General features: G+C 43.9%; 5 protein-coding genes across 5 annotated transcripts; 4 read left to right on the top strand and 1 right to left on the bottom strand.

Annotated features, from left to right (window-relative positions):
• Positions 1–1,598: 1,598 nt before the first annotated feature.
• On the bottom strand, positions 1,599–4,706 carry TREMEDRAFT_33681 (uncharacterized protein; the record flags this gene model as incomplete). The annotated part of the gene is made up of 11 exons (XM_007006611.1): positions 1,599–1,733; positions 1,921–2,026; positions 2,072–2,191; positions 2,221–2,362; positions 2,422–2,524; positions 2,761–2,992; positions 3,129–3,226; positions 3,273–3,324; positions 3,548–3,834; positions 3,996–4,255; positions 4,382–4,706. The coding sequence occupies 11 exons, from the start codon at positions 4,704–4,706 to the stop codon at positions 1,599–1,601; spliced, it is 1,860 nt and encodes a 619-aa protein (XP_007006673.1).
• A 576-nt stretch (positions 4,707–5,282) lies between these two features.
• TREMEDRAFT_33679 (uncharacterized protein) lies at positions 5,283–6,722 on the top strand (the record flags this gene model as incomplete). Its single annotated transcript, XM_007006609.1, has 7 exons — positions 5,283–5,428; positions 5,482–5,563; positions 5,607–5,744; positions 5,838–5,886; positions 6,087–6,148; positions 6,195–6,295; positions 6,401–6,722. The coding sequence occupies 7 exons, from the start codon at positions 5,283–5,285 to the stop codon at positions 6,720–6,722; spliced, it is 900 nt and encodes a 299-aa protein (XP_007006671.1).
• A 298-nt stretch (positions 6,723–7,020) lies between these two features.
• Positions 7,021–9,421, top strand: TREMEDRAFT_74569 (uncharacterized protein; the record flags this gene model as incomplete). Its single annotated transcript, XM_007006876.1, has 7 exons — positions 7,021–7,136; positions 7,274–7,326; positions 7,598–8,098; positions 8,358–8,450; positions 8,666–8,743; positions 8,901–9,071; positions 9,254–9,421. The coding sequence occupies exons 2-7, from the start codon at positions 7,282–7,284 to the stop codon at positions 9,419–9,421; spliced, it is 1,056 nt and encodes a 351-aa protein (XP_007006938.1). The 5' UTR covers positions 7,021–7,136; positions 7,274–7,281.
• An 847-nt stretch (positions 9,422–10,268) lies between these two features.
• Positions 10,269–12,824, top strand: TREMEDRAFT_64633 (uncharacterized protein; the record flags this gene model as incomplete). Its single annotated transcript, XM_007006805.1, has 4 exons — positions 10,269–10,497; positions 10,668–10,844; positions 11,065–11,937; positions 12,076–12,824. The coding sequence occupies 4 exons, from the start codon at positions 10,269–10,271 to the stop codon at positions 12,822–12,824; spliced, it is 2,028 nt and encodes a 675-aa protein (XP_007006867.1).
• Positions 12,825–14,119: 1,295 nt separating this feature from the next.
• On the top strand, positions 14,120–15,320 carry TREMEDRAFT_33693 (uncharacterized protein; the record flags this gene model as incomplete). Its single annotated transcript, XM_007006615.1, has 3 exons — positions 14,120–14,182; positions 14,557–14,761; positions 15,121–15,320. 3 exons carry the CDS (start codon positions 14,120–14,122, stop codon positions 15,318–15,320), a joined length of 468 nt encoding a protein of 155 aa, XP_007006677.1.
• Positions 15,321–15,709: the final 389 nt, after the last annotated feature.

Here is a 15,709-nt window from a genome sequence, read left to right as displayed (position 1 = left end):
TTCGCCCCGTCCGGCAACCGATCCCCCACTTGCCCTCGATGCTCCTCGGCAGCAGCGGCAGAAGTGTAATCCGTCCGACCTGGTTGCCAGGGTACTCGAGGTCCACCGGCAGCTTCGACGGCTGTGATACCTGCCAGTGCTGGGATCAGGGACGGACTCCAGAGGAGAAATAGTGTGGAAAAGGGGGGGGGATAACAGACTCACTCCATAAATCCGAATGTGATATCCATGGGTTGGCAGCTTGTATAGGCATCAAGAAATCGATAGCATGAGTTAATCCAGCATTGGCAGGATCAGTCGACTTGATCCATCAGCATGTTTCTAATTGCTTCATCTTGAAAATCAATCGAGTATAAGTGAGAAGAATAATGAGATTAACCTACTTCAGGAGCAAATCTCATTCCCGCTCTTACAAATCAGCTCATTTCCTCAATCAAGTGTGAAACCAACCCGTTAGATCCACCATTATGCTTACCCATCAGCCTCACCTCGGTCCAGAAAGGGTACTTACCTCCACTAAGCTGAAATTTCCAGATGCGTGCCAAGCAAGTCTGAGCGTCAGAGTTGTTTCATTATGATACTATGGTCTAGTAAGTGAATACAAAGTGGTCGTGGTAAGTGTTCCAATCCGTCATCACCGTGCAGTATAGGGGCACAAAGTACTGCTGAAATACTCCAACCTGTATGATATAGACATGGACAAAGTAGAGATAAGTTGTGTGATCTACCACCACGACGTGCATAAGGCTAGCTCAAAAATGAGTGATATTCGCTAGGTATACATGAGATCGGAGATATGAATCGAAGAAGTGTAAAATGAAGAATGTGACATACCTCACAAAGACAGGTCCTGCAGAACCATCATCATACTGAGGTTGTTTAAGTACTTTACGTATTTCACCTCTGATACCTGAATATCAATATCATCCCCGGTCGAAGTTCCGATCTCAAGGTTGTCAATGTACAGACCTAGTGCGTTGGACCCAAGAGGGAGTTATAGGGCCATGGGGATTGCGGAGAGGTAGATAGTTATGACTGACCTTCGTAGTCACCTTCTTTGATGGATTGTATAGACATTGTGAGTCGTGCTTTGGACGCTGTTCGTTGTGTGATGGGGTGGGGAGAGGGTAAGGGCTGGACGGGGTTCAATGGGGAAAAAGGAAAAGTCAAGATGGAAAGTGAGAAAGGGTTCAAGTGCAAGTGAATTGTTGGTGAAATGGTTGGTCCGGCTAAGCGATAACCGACCACATCCATCCTTCACTAACCCACTCTTACTTGAACTCCTGTACCCTACTCATATCACTCTATCTACTCGTGAGAAGTACCCTACTATACGGCTAGAGTACTAGTACTCTAATGAAGTACGAGGGGATAATACTCCAAGTACTTTACTCTGATCGGTTTTGTAAGTGTCAAAGATTACAGAGACGATTATCTCAATTACCATCATACCTTTTAGCTCAGTAAACTGTCATCAAGACCTCACCTTTAAGAAGCAGCATAATAATAAGATGAAAAACATTGCATGACCCCATTCATACTCACGGTATTATCCCCACCTTACCACTCACATGCGACTCATCCATTTTTGACCTTACTCACAGATGCAATTTGAACAAACCTTCCGAAATGTATCCAGCACGAAGAGATCTACCTCCGAAGAATCGCCCGTGCAATCCTTTGACAGCACGTTCAGAAGCTCCCGTACCTTCGAATTCGACGTATACGTCGCCCTGCTTGTCAGTGACAGTCAGGATGACCTTGATCATATGGGCACATTGGGGTGACATCGATCACGTGGGACGATTGAAGACCAGGCTGATGGTGCTGAACGATGTGGAGCAGAGTGAATGGGGTGAATCAAGACCAGAGGTAAAATGAGAAATGAATAATCGCGGACAGATGGGGGTCGTAACTCACAGCAGACATTTTGTCCACCTTGATCCGTTTTACTCTCCCATACTTTGATTCTATCTCACCTTTGACATCTTCCGCTAGATCCAGATCCCAATTCCTCTCCGTTTCCCTATCTTGTCAGCTCGGCATGAATAGGGAAAACGGAAGAGCTCACTCTTCAGGGTTGAACATGTTGTTCACTAGTATGAATGGAGTAGGAGCTACAGGAGCGTTGTTGGTACTGTTGTCAATTATGTGCATTTTATGACAGGAAAACTGTAAGGGTGAATTATGACTCACGGAGGTGGCCTTGGAGCAGGCGACGCAGAACCAGGCCCATCGTTCCTCGCCAATTTCTGCATGAGCGACATCCTGGTGGAATTATCCATTTTGCGTCCTTGAGAATATCCGGCATCTTCGAGGGTTTCACTGATGTGAGCTCTTTCTTGTATGGTTTGTACACGGACTGAAGGTCAGCTCCTGAGATCACATCTGAAACGAGTAGTAACGGGGACGATTACTCACTCGGCCGACCAGCAATCTCAAAGCCGTTCATAGCGTCCAAAGCTGTTTGAGCAGATTTTAGGTCATGGAACTGTACGTAGGCGGTACCTTTACTCTGACCAGTCTGAGGTATCAGTCATCATTCACTTTCATTGGCCAATCGACATCGTCCTCCCCACAGCAACAGGGCCTCCCAATTCACTAGCTATGATATGGGAGCACTGTTTATTTTCTCTTCGCTGCATGATGTTCGCCTCTGGAACAACTCGGATGCAGCACATTCTGTGAGATTCAAGCAGGTCATACTGAAACATGTAATGAATAGACTATACTGAGGATGTAGGGAGGTTGGAAACTCACCACATCATGATGTAAATCCACAAAGTCAATCTGCCCGAACGGATCAAACACCTGCTTGATATCATCCGCCGCGAGACTGTACGCCAGTCCGCTGACGAACAGTCGATGATAAGGCACCGAAGCATCGCGATTTGCATCTACGTCAACCCCTGGTGGTATGTAAAGTCCATTGGACAAGGGTGGGAAACGGGTCTGGTAAGTGACTTGAGGACGAGCTTTGGATGCTGAGAGTCTGTAGAAATCAGTTCTGACCGACAACCACTTAGCTGACGAGAGACTATCGATATGACGTTCTGATAGATGGGGTCAAGAAGGATAAGAATACTCGGAGATCGAGGTCAAGTGGAGGAGACGGATGCTAGACCCACTTGGCTATAGTCGCAGCTAGATCCATACCCTCGCGATTCCTCTCTGATTCTGTGAGCGTCACTTGAATTGGCATGCCCATTACGATTGTCCCGGATAGCTATTCGTCAGCTTGACTCGAAGTAACAAAGACGACAATAGCTCACCGCCAGAGCCCTGTTGACCAATGCTACTGCGTCAAGTTCGACGTACCCAATACTGCAGATTAGCCCTGTTCAAAGCGAGACAACGGCCACGTGTTAACGATCTCATGGCGGATGATGACAATCAACGATTGCTTGAAAGGCAGGATACCTTCCAAATGTGAATCCGAAGCAAGATAGAGCGACAGCGATCGTTTGTCGATGAAGTGGAGCAAGAGGCTGAGTCGAGCGAGGGGTTCAGTGAGTATGGAAGTGGAAGAGGGGAGATCTGTACTGACCCCTTGGACCTCTTCGACCCTCGATCAGTCACCACCCTAGCATCCCTCACTGCACCTCTACCAAGCTTGTCCTCAAAGAACAGACCTAGATCACTGGACGTCATCCTTGATGATATCTGTGAGACGAAAACCGAGCGGGCTTCAGAATCTACCTCTTCTAAGAGTTCGCTAACGGGATCTTTCTCTTTAGTGGGAGGAGGGGAATCACGAGGACGAGGTATTTCGTATGTGGGAGAGGGACGACGTCGACGAGGTGAGAAATCTCTTTCTCTCGTACGACGTTCACGCTCGCGTTCTCTGTCCATCTGGATGTCAGCAGTGTCTCGAGAAATCCAGGTGACATGACGCCTTGGCAACTTTGAATGAGATAGAGAAAAAGGGAGGTCAACTCTGAAGACTCAGGAGGAAACGAGTGGACATAAATGTTGAAGAATGAAGGAAAACGCACCTGCGCAAATCTCTCTTCTTTCAACCTAGCAGCTTCTCTCTTCTCTTCTGCCATCTCCCTATCCCTTTTCTCCCTCTCTGCTTCCTTCTCCTCTCTGGTCATTTCTCTCAAATCTCGAGATCTATGAGACCTATAACTTTCCCTAGACCTATCTCTAGACCTGTATCTATCATCTCTTATCTCTCTACTCTCTCTCCTATCACGTCCTTCACTCTCAGGTCCACGAGAATGTCCATTACCATTACGATATCGTTCTCTGTCTCTGTACCTAATACGATCATCCTCTCTTTCACTTGGGATTTCTTTCTCACGTTGAAAGTCTCTCTCACGTTCAAGAGGTTTCTCTGGTAAAAGTTCCCTTTCTCTATGATTATTATCTTTTTCACGTTCTAAATCTTTCTCACGACGACGACGATGTCTTTCAGCTCTTTCTTCTTCAGTTTCTTCTTCACGTTCTCTCCTACGACGTTCATGTCTTTCTTTACGTTCTTCTTCAGTTTCGTTATCTCTTTCACGGTGACGACGATGACGACGTTCTCGATCTTCTTCTTCTGGTCGATCTCGATCTCGTTCTCGTTCGCGTTCTTCGCGATGCCTATGGCGACGGGACCTGTCACGGTCATCTTCGTCATGATGTCTTGCCTCACGTTTTCTGTTGGTCAGTGGGGAGAGTCGTCTCAATTGCAATACGATTGCTTCGTCACGAAACATATACTACAGCACAAAGAGATAACAAGACACCCAAAACTTGACTACGGTAGATCATGCAGGAGTATAGATGTTGTGAAGGTGGTGGGAAAATGGAAGCGAATCTGGTGGTCAAGGAGGTTACCCAACTCACGATGTGATCTCCGGAGTGAGGTTTCTCTCACTGCGTAAAACATCCAACGGTGGAGTCTCCGACATGATCACTCACTCAACGACGTACGACGAGAGCCGTACAGTGTACAGTGTACTCCTGGTCGGAACGTGACGGTGATGGAGTGACAAGAGGAAGAGAAACAATTGTCGACGAACGGAAAGGGGTGAAATTGGTCCAACCAGAGCTTGGGATAAATTGGTAATAGATATACCAGAATATTCCTCTGTCCCTTCCATCCATGTTCAAGTGCAATAGGAGATTGTCCTAAGGGGCGCGCCTAACTTTTGCACAGTGGTTTCCAACTATCCACTTGTCCCCAATGTCGAAAAATCTCTGACATCTCAGACCAACCCTACTCGTACTTGGCTACCATTTGACGACGTATCATTCTACTCTTATATGATCATCAGACAAAGAGAGGAGATATGCCACCCACCCCTCATCCCCTCGCGACTCTCTCTCAAATCCTTCACAACCCCTCTTGCTCCGATGGACTCCCAAAAGAGATAGAATCAGACCTTCGTACAGCAGCATGTATGTTAATTCAAGAAGCCGGTATAATGCTAGATCTGTATGTTGACCTCTCCTCTGACTGTAACCTCGAAGCTTATGACTAACATCAAGCCCACAAAGCACAATAGCTACTGCTCAAGTGCTATTGCATCGGTTTTACTACGTCAGTTCCATGCTTTCCTTCGGGATTACCGTGAGTTGGACTCGTAATACTTGACCAAGATGACTAAGAGTAGGACATATCTATCACCTCACTTTATCTCTCTTCAAAGTTATGTGAAACTCCGATCCGTTTGAGAGACTTGATCAACGCATACATGTTTTTGTTGGCTAGGATCAAACATTTGTTGGCTCTTCCTGCTGATCAACCTTTGGTCCAATCGGCATCGATCTACGGGGACATGTTTGGGAGATCTGGGGGAGTTTCTGGTAAAGGGAAAGAGAAAGAGAATATGAAGATTTGGGAGGGATTCTCTTTTGAACCTCCTGGATTTCACGATGAGGTGTTTTGGGATTGTAAGTCCTCCTCAACTCTCCATCACCTACGTCCCATCCTTGACTTGACAAGGCCTCGCATCTACGTAACTCTGTTGGTCGCTCTGTATATACTCCTCCTCAATTGTCTCATCGGTTCTTCTCCCATCTTCAGTAGGCTGCTTGTCGCTACTGCTCATCAAGGGCGATATGATGAAAATTGAAGGAATACTAAGTATAAGGGAAAGATATCATCGTTAGTTCTGAGATGCAAATTCTCAAACGATTGGGATTCAACATGCAAGTTCGTCATTTTTCCCCTTGTTCCATCGTGCATTTTTAATCATCAGGTTGATTTACCTTATTCTCACGTAATCAACTATTGTCGGATCCTCGATCTTGTGTTTGAAAAAGACGTAGCACAATCATGTTGGTCAATTTTGAACGATGCGTGAGTTCTCTTCTACGCATCTACTTTCCTCATATTCTTGACCCTTGTGACTAGACCTACTGTTCTAACTTGTCCTATGAGGAAATGCATCAAGCTGACGAATAGTCTCCTCACACCTTCATACGTATATCATCCCCCTCACACCCTCGCTTGCGCTAGTATACTCCTAACCACCCGTCTTCTTCGTATACCCCTGCCTGACAATTGGTGGGTACTCTTCGACGCGAATCACGAAGACATCTGGCAATGTTGCGGGACGATAGCGAATTTATGGCGAGAATGGGGAATGGAACCTCATACTGGATTGATTCATGGTGAGCGAAGAGATAGACGGAAGGTAGAGGATAAATGGAGGAGGACTTGGGTTTTGTTAGAGTCTAAGAAGGCGGTGAGGAGATGGGTGGAAGAGAATGATCAGAATACTTGAATATATGCAACGAAAAGTACTGTATCACCCGACAAGCCAAGGTTTGAAGACTTTGCAGTAACTTACGGGAACGATGACTCTAATCATGTCAGTGGTCTGTGGAACAATTCAGACCAGGCGTGCGGGGAAAGTAAGGTAATCGATCGTTCATGGTACACTAAAGAAGGTGCCATTAGAAACGATTAACTCGGGATTACCGGCAATATATATTCTGATTAACCGCCACTTAGTTATTGCAAATTTTAACCTTCGGATTGTTTACTTTTTTCCTAATCCCTCCTTAAATTTTTGGGTTGACATTGTTAATCCCATTTCTTCCTTTTCCTTACGTTGCGTTGCACACCTCCAGTAATCGTAGTAATCCTACTACTCAGGTGAAACAAATTTGGTCATTTCCACTTTTCCGTTGTCAAGGTAAGTTTTTTTTTTCAATACACCTTGAACTGAGCAAGTCTTCGCTTTCATACCCCTCTCTATCTCTCTATTCGATCTTCCCAAAGTCAGAGGGGGAATCCATACAACAATGTGGAATTTGTCGCTCACTCCCACAGCTATCACCATGTCGAATGCTTCTTGGCAGGAGATGGAAGCTAAGCGACAAGAGGTAAGTTTCGTTCCCCGTTCCCTCTGCTCTGCTCTCTGCTCATTCTCTCCCTTCCACTCTATCCTCCTGTGTGCTTTCTTTATCTTTCCTCACTAAGCAAAATGTCTGTATATAATTAAGACGATTGAAATTGCGGAACGGTGAAATTGCCGTTCCGCAATCTTTGAAGAAACCAAAATTTCGTCGCGTCAGCCACGCCAAATGATTCTCATCTCATATCCAAAAAAGAACCGGAATGTAAGAAAAAAAAGTCAGATATGCTAAGTTCCAGATGATCGCATCTTTCAAAGATCTCGCAGCTGTCATGTCACGTTGCGTTACCATAATCGAAGATTATGCTAGATTAACTCCTTCAAACATATCTCTCCCCATGCCAAATTTACAACACGTTCAAAGTTTACCGAATTTCCTACCGAATGCCGCGGAATTAGCTTCGTTCCAAGCTTTGATGGCTCAAGCTCAAGCTCAACATAATCAGATGCAACAACTTCAAGGAGGTTCAAGACCTTCTCTTGGAAACAGTTCGTCTATAGGAGGTGTTGGACAAGGAGTAGGTGTTGGATCTCCTATGGAAATGGCAAAGAAAGAAAAAAAGAAAAGAGAAAGGAAACCTAGAGATCCGAATGCACCTAAACGTCCACCTAGCGCTTATATCATGTTTCAGAATGAAGTGAGGGATCAGATGAGGAAGACGAATCCTGAAATTGCGTATAAAGAGGTTTTGGGGATGATTTCTCAGAAATGGAAGGATTTAAGTGATGAGCAGAAGAGGGTGAGTGTCTCGTTGTATTCCGTCGTACCCTATTCGCATTCTTGGCGGCTTTGTCACCTTGCAGCTGGGAGAGGTTGAATCTGTCTCAAAGCAGGCGCTTCCTGGGAAGATAGCGTATACCCGAACGCCCAAAATGAAGTAGAAGTTACGCGGACGGTCGTGGGACTAACGGTTTTCGCGAGTCGTAGACATACTTAGGTGGGAAAGGATAGGAGAGGGATTTGACTTGAAGGATATCGAAGCAAGTACTGACTAGCAGGTTTACGAAACCGAATATGCCAAACAGGTCAACGGATACAACACATCGGCAGAACTTTATAAACGATCCAATGAACCGAGTGTTGGTCCAATTGTATGTTTATCTTACTTATTCCTTGTCTGTCGTGTACATCCTATCCTTGAAGTTATTATCCACGCGTCTGATATGGGATTATCTTCCAGTCGACTTTGGGTTCACATCACTTCGACATACCATCTAACTCTAATTGGTGGAGATTGAGAACTATCTCTAATTGATGGAGACTGAGTCAAGGGAATCAGTCACAGGTGCCATAGACTGACATACAGACCGCCCCTGTCCGAGTTGCACAAGCGGAATCAGACTCTTCGGATTCGGATAGTGACACTTCGTCTTCTGATGATGAGGTGGGTGTTCGTTTCCCCAATGATCTTGACTTCTGTCCTGTCTTTCCTCATCGACAATAATTCCATCAAACTTGTCCACTCTCGTCATCAGCCCTGGCAACCGGGAATACCGATTCTCTAGTGACAATGTTCAATCACCGACCCCTGCTGACTCCAGCCTCCTCCCAAGCCCAAACCCGTCCCGATCTCCGCTCCAGTCCTAACCACCCCGATCCACGCACCCATCTCGATATCTACTCCCGCTACGTTCAAGAAAGAGAAGAAACGGAAAAGTAAGATGGAGGAAGGTGTGGTGGCCAATATGCTCGAAGCGAGCGTGGAGAAGAAGGTGAGCCAGCTTTCTTATATGCTTCTGTGACAAAGCTGACGAGTGAAGAAAAAGAAGAAGAAAGATCATGCTTGAGAGCAAGGTAAAATCTGGATATTTGGATTTAGTATGGATTAGACTATACCCCGGTGTATAAGAGATTACCAGTAGTTACCTGATGAATGACTTATGCTACATGTCAGCTATCAAATCCTTACTTTTCACCTGAGAGCAAGGTTTATTTGGTCCAAGTGAAAGTGGTTGCTAGGAATACTATACTTGCCCCATCGGGAAATTCTTTTTACTGGTTGCACACCGCTTCCACACCGCCTCTCAACTCGGCTCGCCACACAATCACAATCAACAGCTGATCTAAGTGACCTCTGTACTCGTGCTCATAACGCGTCATTCCATCATACAACATCAGATCTTACATTCATACATATCAGACCAAGAGAAACACACTGGAGGAAATAGGAGGGATTAAGTGAAAGGATCTTTGTACTTTTCGCGTCGCGTCTTTCATTCTCGCTTTCTCTTTCTCTCCATCCCCCCCAACACTCGCTGTTGGCTCGTATTCGACTTTCATCAACTCCGAGACTTCTTTGGTATCCGGTGTCAGGCATCTAGACGCTGGTCGTCATTCCGACCACTCAAGTACTACACCAGCCTCGAAGTCTAGGTACTTAGTTGTCACAGGCTGTAGGTGGTGTGGATGTGGAAAAGGACAAAGTGAAACAAGTTGGTCAACGCAGCGCACAGACAAACCTGGTATCCCATTTCCCATTTGCTTGTCCAATTGTCAAGGAAAGTCAAGAGCACTCGAACATATCTCAGTATACAGTATACAGTGTAAATTGCAACTTGGAATACGATAAACCATTCTTTTACACTTCGACCCTATGATTACCTCACACTGGTAAATGATCAACTATCCCCAACCACGAAAAAACATTTCATCCAGTGTTTCAAAAAACCAAGATCAAGATCAAGATTCACAGATTTTCACTCACTCACTCACTCAAGTCTAACATCCCTCGACGTTTTACCCTCTTCAGACAATACTTCTTCTTTCATCTGGATCAAGTCAATCAATTCGTCTACTCATCCCTTCTAGAGATAAATCAACTTGGCTAGAGGTTGGAAATATATAACACAATTCACCCTTACCAAAGAATCATTCAACAAGTTGTCATACTTAAAGAAGATCCTCACAATATGGCAATCAGATATAGGTCAGCTACTCCAGGTACACTCCTCTCATTATCAGCTACGATCTTATTAGCTATCGTATCGTTTAATACACCTTTATTGAAAAGTTTATTTTTCCTTAAAGCTACTTATAGTTCTGGGCAAGATGCTGGGACTTTGACTTTGGGTACTTTAGGATATTGTTTGACTACTGGTACGCAGGTTTGTGTGGGACCAAGAGTCGGTTATGAGTTTGGTGAGTTGTTCTTCATTCTTCATTCTTCATTCTTCATTCTTCATTCTTCATTCTTCATTCTTCATTCTTCATTCTTCATTCTTCATTCTTCATTCTTCATTCTTCATTCTTCAATCCTCACCCTGGATGCTAGTTCATGAGACTTGACCGTCTATCCTTGTCTAGTATAGACATGAGACATTCTGGTGTTTGTGTTCTTCATCAAAATGTTTCTCCTACCTATCATCTATTCTGGACTTTGTCGCTGGAATACTTGGAGAACATTGTTCTAGAGCTCGGTCATCTGTCCTGCGAGCAGCGAATCCCTTCTGATGATGTGGAGGGTTATGTTGTCGAACTAGCTTGTGGTGGGTTCGGCGCGTTGTGTTACCTGAATCAGAGCTGTAGCCCTGTGATTTGAGAAATTTAGAGGGCCTGAGGCGGTTCATTTATTCCCCCCGTCACTTCTTCTCATGGGTCAATGAGATGGAATGCATCTCGCAGAGCAGGTCATCCCATATTTTGTTTTCGAATGTCAAGGCCGTGTGGATTGACAATGAATATACCATGCCTATACTAACACACCAGATCCCAACGCTCTCCTCGGAATCACCCTTTTCAACATTCCCGAAACCATCACTCATTACCTCACATACACCTTGATCCTACACATCATCGCCTTGGCTTTCTCCGTCCTCTCCACCATCTTCGGTCTTCTCTCTCATATCTCATCCCTATCTTTATTATGTTTCCCAACATGTTTCGCCTCTCTCACCTCTACATTCTCCCTCCTAGCACTTATATTCGACCTCGTCATATTTTACATCGCCAAAGCGCGTATAGACGACGTATCCGGAGCCTCGGCCTCTATAGGTATATGTGTCTGGCTCACTCTCGCCGCTTGGCTTCTCGCAGGATTTGCAGGCTGCGCATATGGTATTGGAAGATGTTGCGTAGGATCAAGAAATAGATCAAGAAGTGAAAGTGATAGTTATAAACCAAGTTATCAACCTGCCAATGGACCTGACGAAATGAGATTAAAAGCTATTAGGGATGAACAATTAAGAAAGAAAGAACAAGATTTACCTTCTTTCTCTAATCCTGATAGATCAGAAACTATACCTCTTACCGCTAAAGATGATTCGGATGATAAATATTTATATGAAGATCAACCTATTCCTGGTGGATATGGAAGAGGTTTGAATAGAGATGGATCTGTCGTTCCTGGTGTTGGAACGGGATATGGAAGAAGGAATAAAACTCCTGGACCAAATAATGGGAATGGGATGGGACAAGAACAAACTCATGTTTTAGGTTATGGATGGAATAGACCTAGTTCACCAAGTGCAATGACTAGTGCAGGTGAATTTGTTGGTGTTGGTGCAGGTGGTGCGGGTGTTGAAAGACCTGAACCTGCTTATGGGATTTATAGAGGTCAAACTCCTGGTGGTGAACATCAATGTGAGTGACCTTTCTTCCTTCCCAACTCCCCTCTAACTTTTCATCTACTCCTGCATTATGTTCCATGATCATGATTGCTCTACCACTTCTTGATCGTCATTTCGAATTTAAGATTCCGGGGAAAAGACTGATGATAAGATTATGAACAACCTTATCAAGAACCATATCAAACTTATCCACCATATCAACCTAATCAATACCCCACATCAGAATCACAACCCAACCCTTACTCTCAATCCAATATAAATTACCCTCCTAACGTCATGCCACAACCCGTTCCTACTCCGGGAAGAAACTATGAATATTCTTCTGATCCAAGACCGAATTCAGATCCTTATGGGGGTTACGAAGGAGTAGGAGTTGCTGCAATGCAACATGATAGAGAATATACAGGATCAACGTTCGGACATGGAATCACTCCTCCTATTCCATCTATCAGTCCTAATCCTAATCCAAATCAACATCCTGGGTATAACAACAACAACGCATATGGAGGAGGAGGAGGTTATACGAATGATCAAATACAATCTCAGATCGCAGTACATCAACCTATTCCACAACATTTGGTCAATAGAGATAATACGACATTACTTCGTTCACCTCTTTCTCCTCAGGATAGAGCAAGGGAAGATGTAGTTGGATTACCAAATCCTCATTTGGGGTATGGTAATAATCCTTCGGTTGGTAATGAGAATAATATCGGTGCGAATGGGACCAATGGGTATGATCCGACTCAAGGAGGTAATAATCCTCATCAATATTCTCAGTATGACGAAAGGAGACAAGAAGATTATGATGATGAACATGATAATGGTAGACCACCAAGTTATGGTGCGGTAGCTGCTAGTTCTAATTATCGACCACCTACGAATGAGAAATATAGGTGAGGGGGGTAGGATGTGGGTTGTGGTGGGGTGAATGGGTGTAGAGTAATTGTAGAAGGTTAAGATGCATTTGTATTTCTTCTATTGTTGATTTCACAAATCCATTTCACACAAGTGATTTTGTTCCCTCTGTTCTGTCTTAATGTCTTTTCATTCGTGTTTTCTTCGTTTCTCTATCCATTATATGGGGGTACAAACTCTAACAAACGTCGTCCGATTTCGTCGTCTCCGCCAGACCCTCCCCTCCATCACTGACAAAATACTGTACTTGACCTAGATGAACAATCCCTTCTTTCACAATCGGTATATCCTTCAGATCAATCCCCTCCAAGCTGTCCCCACCATATCGCCTCTTCAATGTCATTGCACAATGCACCAAGCACCCTCAACCTCTCGGCTTTTGTGGTCCATTACGGCGGCCGTACTGTTCACCGTCGATGCGGACGATCGGGGCCGGCGGCGACTTCCGATGGCCGATGGCAATCTAATCAAATCAGCTGACCAACTTTTCCCTCGTCTACTTCACTAACATACCAAACTACCAAACCACGATATCTCAACATGTCAATATAAGTACATACATTCCCTCCTCAATTCCTTACTCTCGATTTCTGCTGTTGATCGTTTTTCTACTAGACGTCATTCTGGTTAATTTTGTCAATACGTTCAAACTTTCTCTATCAACTTGGAGACCGTTGTTTTCCACTCGGAACCTCCGATTTGGATCTGGAGTTGGAAGTGTACTCGGGACTATAGCAAGTGGTCAGAGTGGAGTGAGAACCATCTCCGAGGGAAAGGTGTGGAAAGATAAGAGCTCAAGGATGTCTACTCCTGGAAAAGAGGTAAAGAATGATGGGATGAACGGTGAGGATGATATCATTGGGGGACAAGTAAGAGGAGAGGGACAGAATATACGTAAAGAGATGAAGGTAAGAGGGATGGAGGAGAATCTGGATTGTGGGTTAACACCTGAATTAGAGAAAGAATGGGATTCGTCAGTCTTTTCTTCCCTTCCTTTCCTCACAAACAACTTGCTATGGTATCGTCGGGTCTCCACCCTTTTCCTGAAGAGAGAAAGACGAGTGCGAAAATTTGGTTGGAGTTCTTGTTATTAGCAAGAGTGTCATACGACTAAGAAATTGATTTTCGTCGGAATAACAATCTTCCTGGTTGGAACGTGTTGAAAGTTGTTAGAGCGAAACCTTGATTCTTCAGGGAGCGGAATCAGCGAATCAACGGGAGAGTGGACGATGGAAGATGAAAGTATGTTGTTAAGTTACTCGTACTGATATGTTAGGATGGCAGTTCGAATGGATGCTTTTCATTCTTATTTCCGTGAAGAATTCTCTTATATATACATTGTAAGCTTCCCTCATCTTTCTTCACTTTTGAATCCTATCTTCGACTTCGTCTTCACTCTCTCAAAGTTATCTTGTCAGAAAGGCTTTCCCCCCCCCCCCTTTTCATTCACGTACTATTCCCAGATCATCGAAATCGAAGCCCTCTCTCTCTCTCTCTCTCTCTCTCTATATATATATATATATATATATATACAATTCCACACCTGAAGATCATCAGTTGCACCTTAACCTTTCTTGACAACGATGATTATCACCATCCATCACAAATTAATCCTATCAAGTATGACCAAGCAATATGTAATTTATCAATAACGAATCGAAACTAGACGATTCTTATCAATGTGGTAGTGAAGAAACAAAGTCTGACATGACAGAATGCAGACGGTAGATTCCACACTCAAGGTCTTTCTTTATCTTCTTTCCTACGTAAAGCTCAAGGATTATCACATCATCTCGATATGCATCACAAGATTGAAGAAATACATATCTTTCCTATTTTAGCAAAGAAAATGCCACAGTTCAAAGTTGGTGTTAGTGAGAGTGGTGAACATTTGAAATCTCATAAATTGATACATGAAGGTGAGCACGGCTATCCCTTCTTCTCCTTCTGTCTCCTCAATCATATCAATGCTCATCCTTCTCAATTCGAACCACTATTTCCATAAAGCCATGGATGTTTTAACTTTTCTCCACATCTTATACCTCCAAAATCAAACAACATCCCCGATCTCGAATCAATCTGGCTTCTCTTCTTTCTCTAGCTTTTCGTCAGGTGTATCACCCTCAAACTCGTTCTCAACCAGATAATCATCATCCTCTTCTCAAAACTGATCTCTTTGTGGATAAATGACGTTCTCATCTTTCAATCAGATCTATCTCCTCAATTTGTTCATTGATAATTAAGGATTGAGAAAATCGAAAAACCACTAATATGTCAGGTTTAGAAAATTACGATTCATTCTTATCTACTTCATTACGAAATCCATCATCATACAACCCAACTGCTCTTAGAGCCATAATGGATAGTTTCAAAGATGTTTTATTCAAACATTTAGATGAAGAGGTGAAAGATTTAAGAGGAGAAAGTATGAGAGCTGCAGGATGGACTTTGGAAGAATTTAGAAGGATAGTTATTTAATGAGGAGGACCCTTTAGTCTTGGAATTTTCGATTACATCACAAGGGATGTTTGATGAGAGGGAAATGACCTATTTCATATTTAGTTGTACTGTATAATCTTAAACTCTTTGCTCTGATTTATTGAGTCTGGTAGCTGCCCTTCTTCCGCATCATCTACTCGAAACTGTAATTTCTTCTTTATCCGGTGAATCTATCTTGTAGCGTGTGTGCATCTTTTCTCCACCCTTATGCATGAACCACACTTCGAATTCGCTGCTTCGCTCACACTCAATTCAAACACGCACCCAGCTGAAGTCAGACGTCAAGTGAGTTACGGGAGAAAGCGTAATATCGATGTAACGTTCAGTCGGCAACGAGTCGTCCTGACGTCGAGGAAACGAAAAGTAGC

Source organism: Tremella mesenterica, assembly GCF_000271645.1.
Source record: "Tremella mesenterica DSM 1558 unplaced genomic scaffold TREMEscaffold_11, whole genome shotgun sequence".
Taxonomy (NCBI): Eukaryota; Fungi; Basidiomycota; class Tremellomycetes; order Tremellales; family Tremellaceae; genus Tremella; species Tremella mesenterica.
Note: the sequence above shows the minus strand (reverse complement) of the source record. Positions and strands in the feature narration are given on the sequence as shown.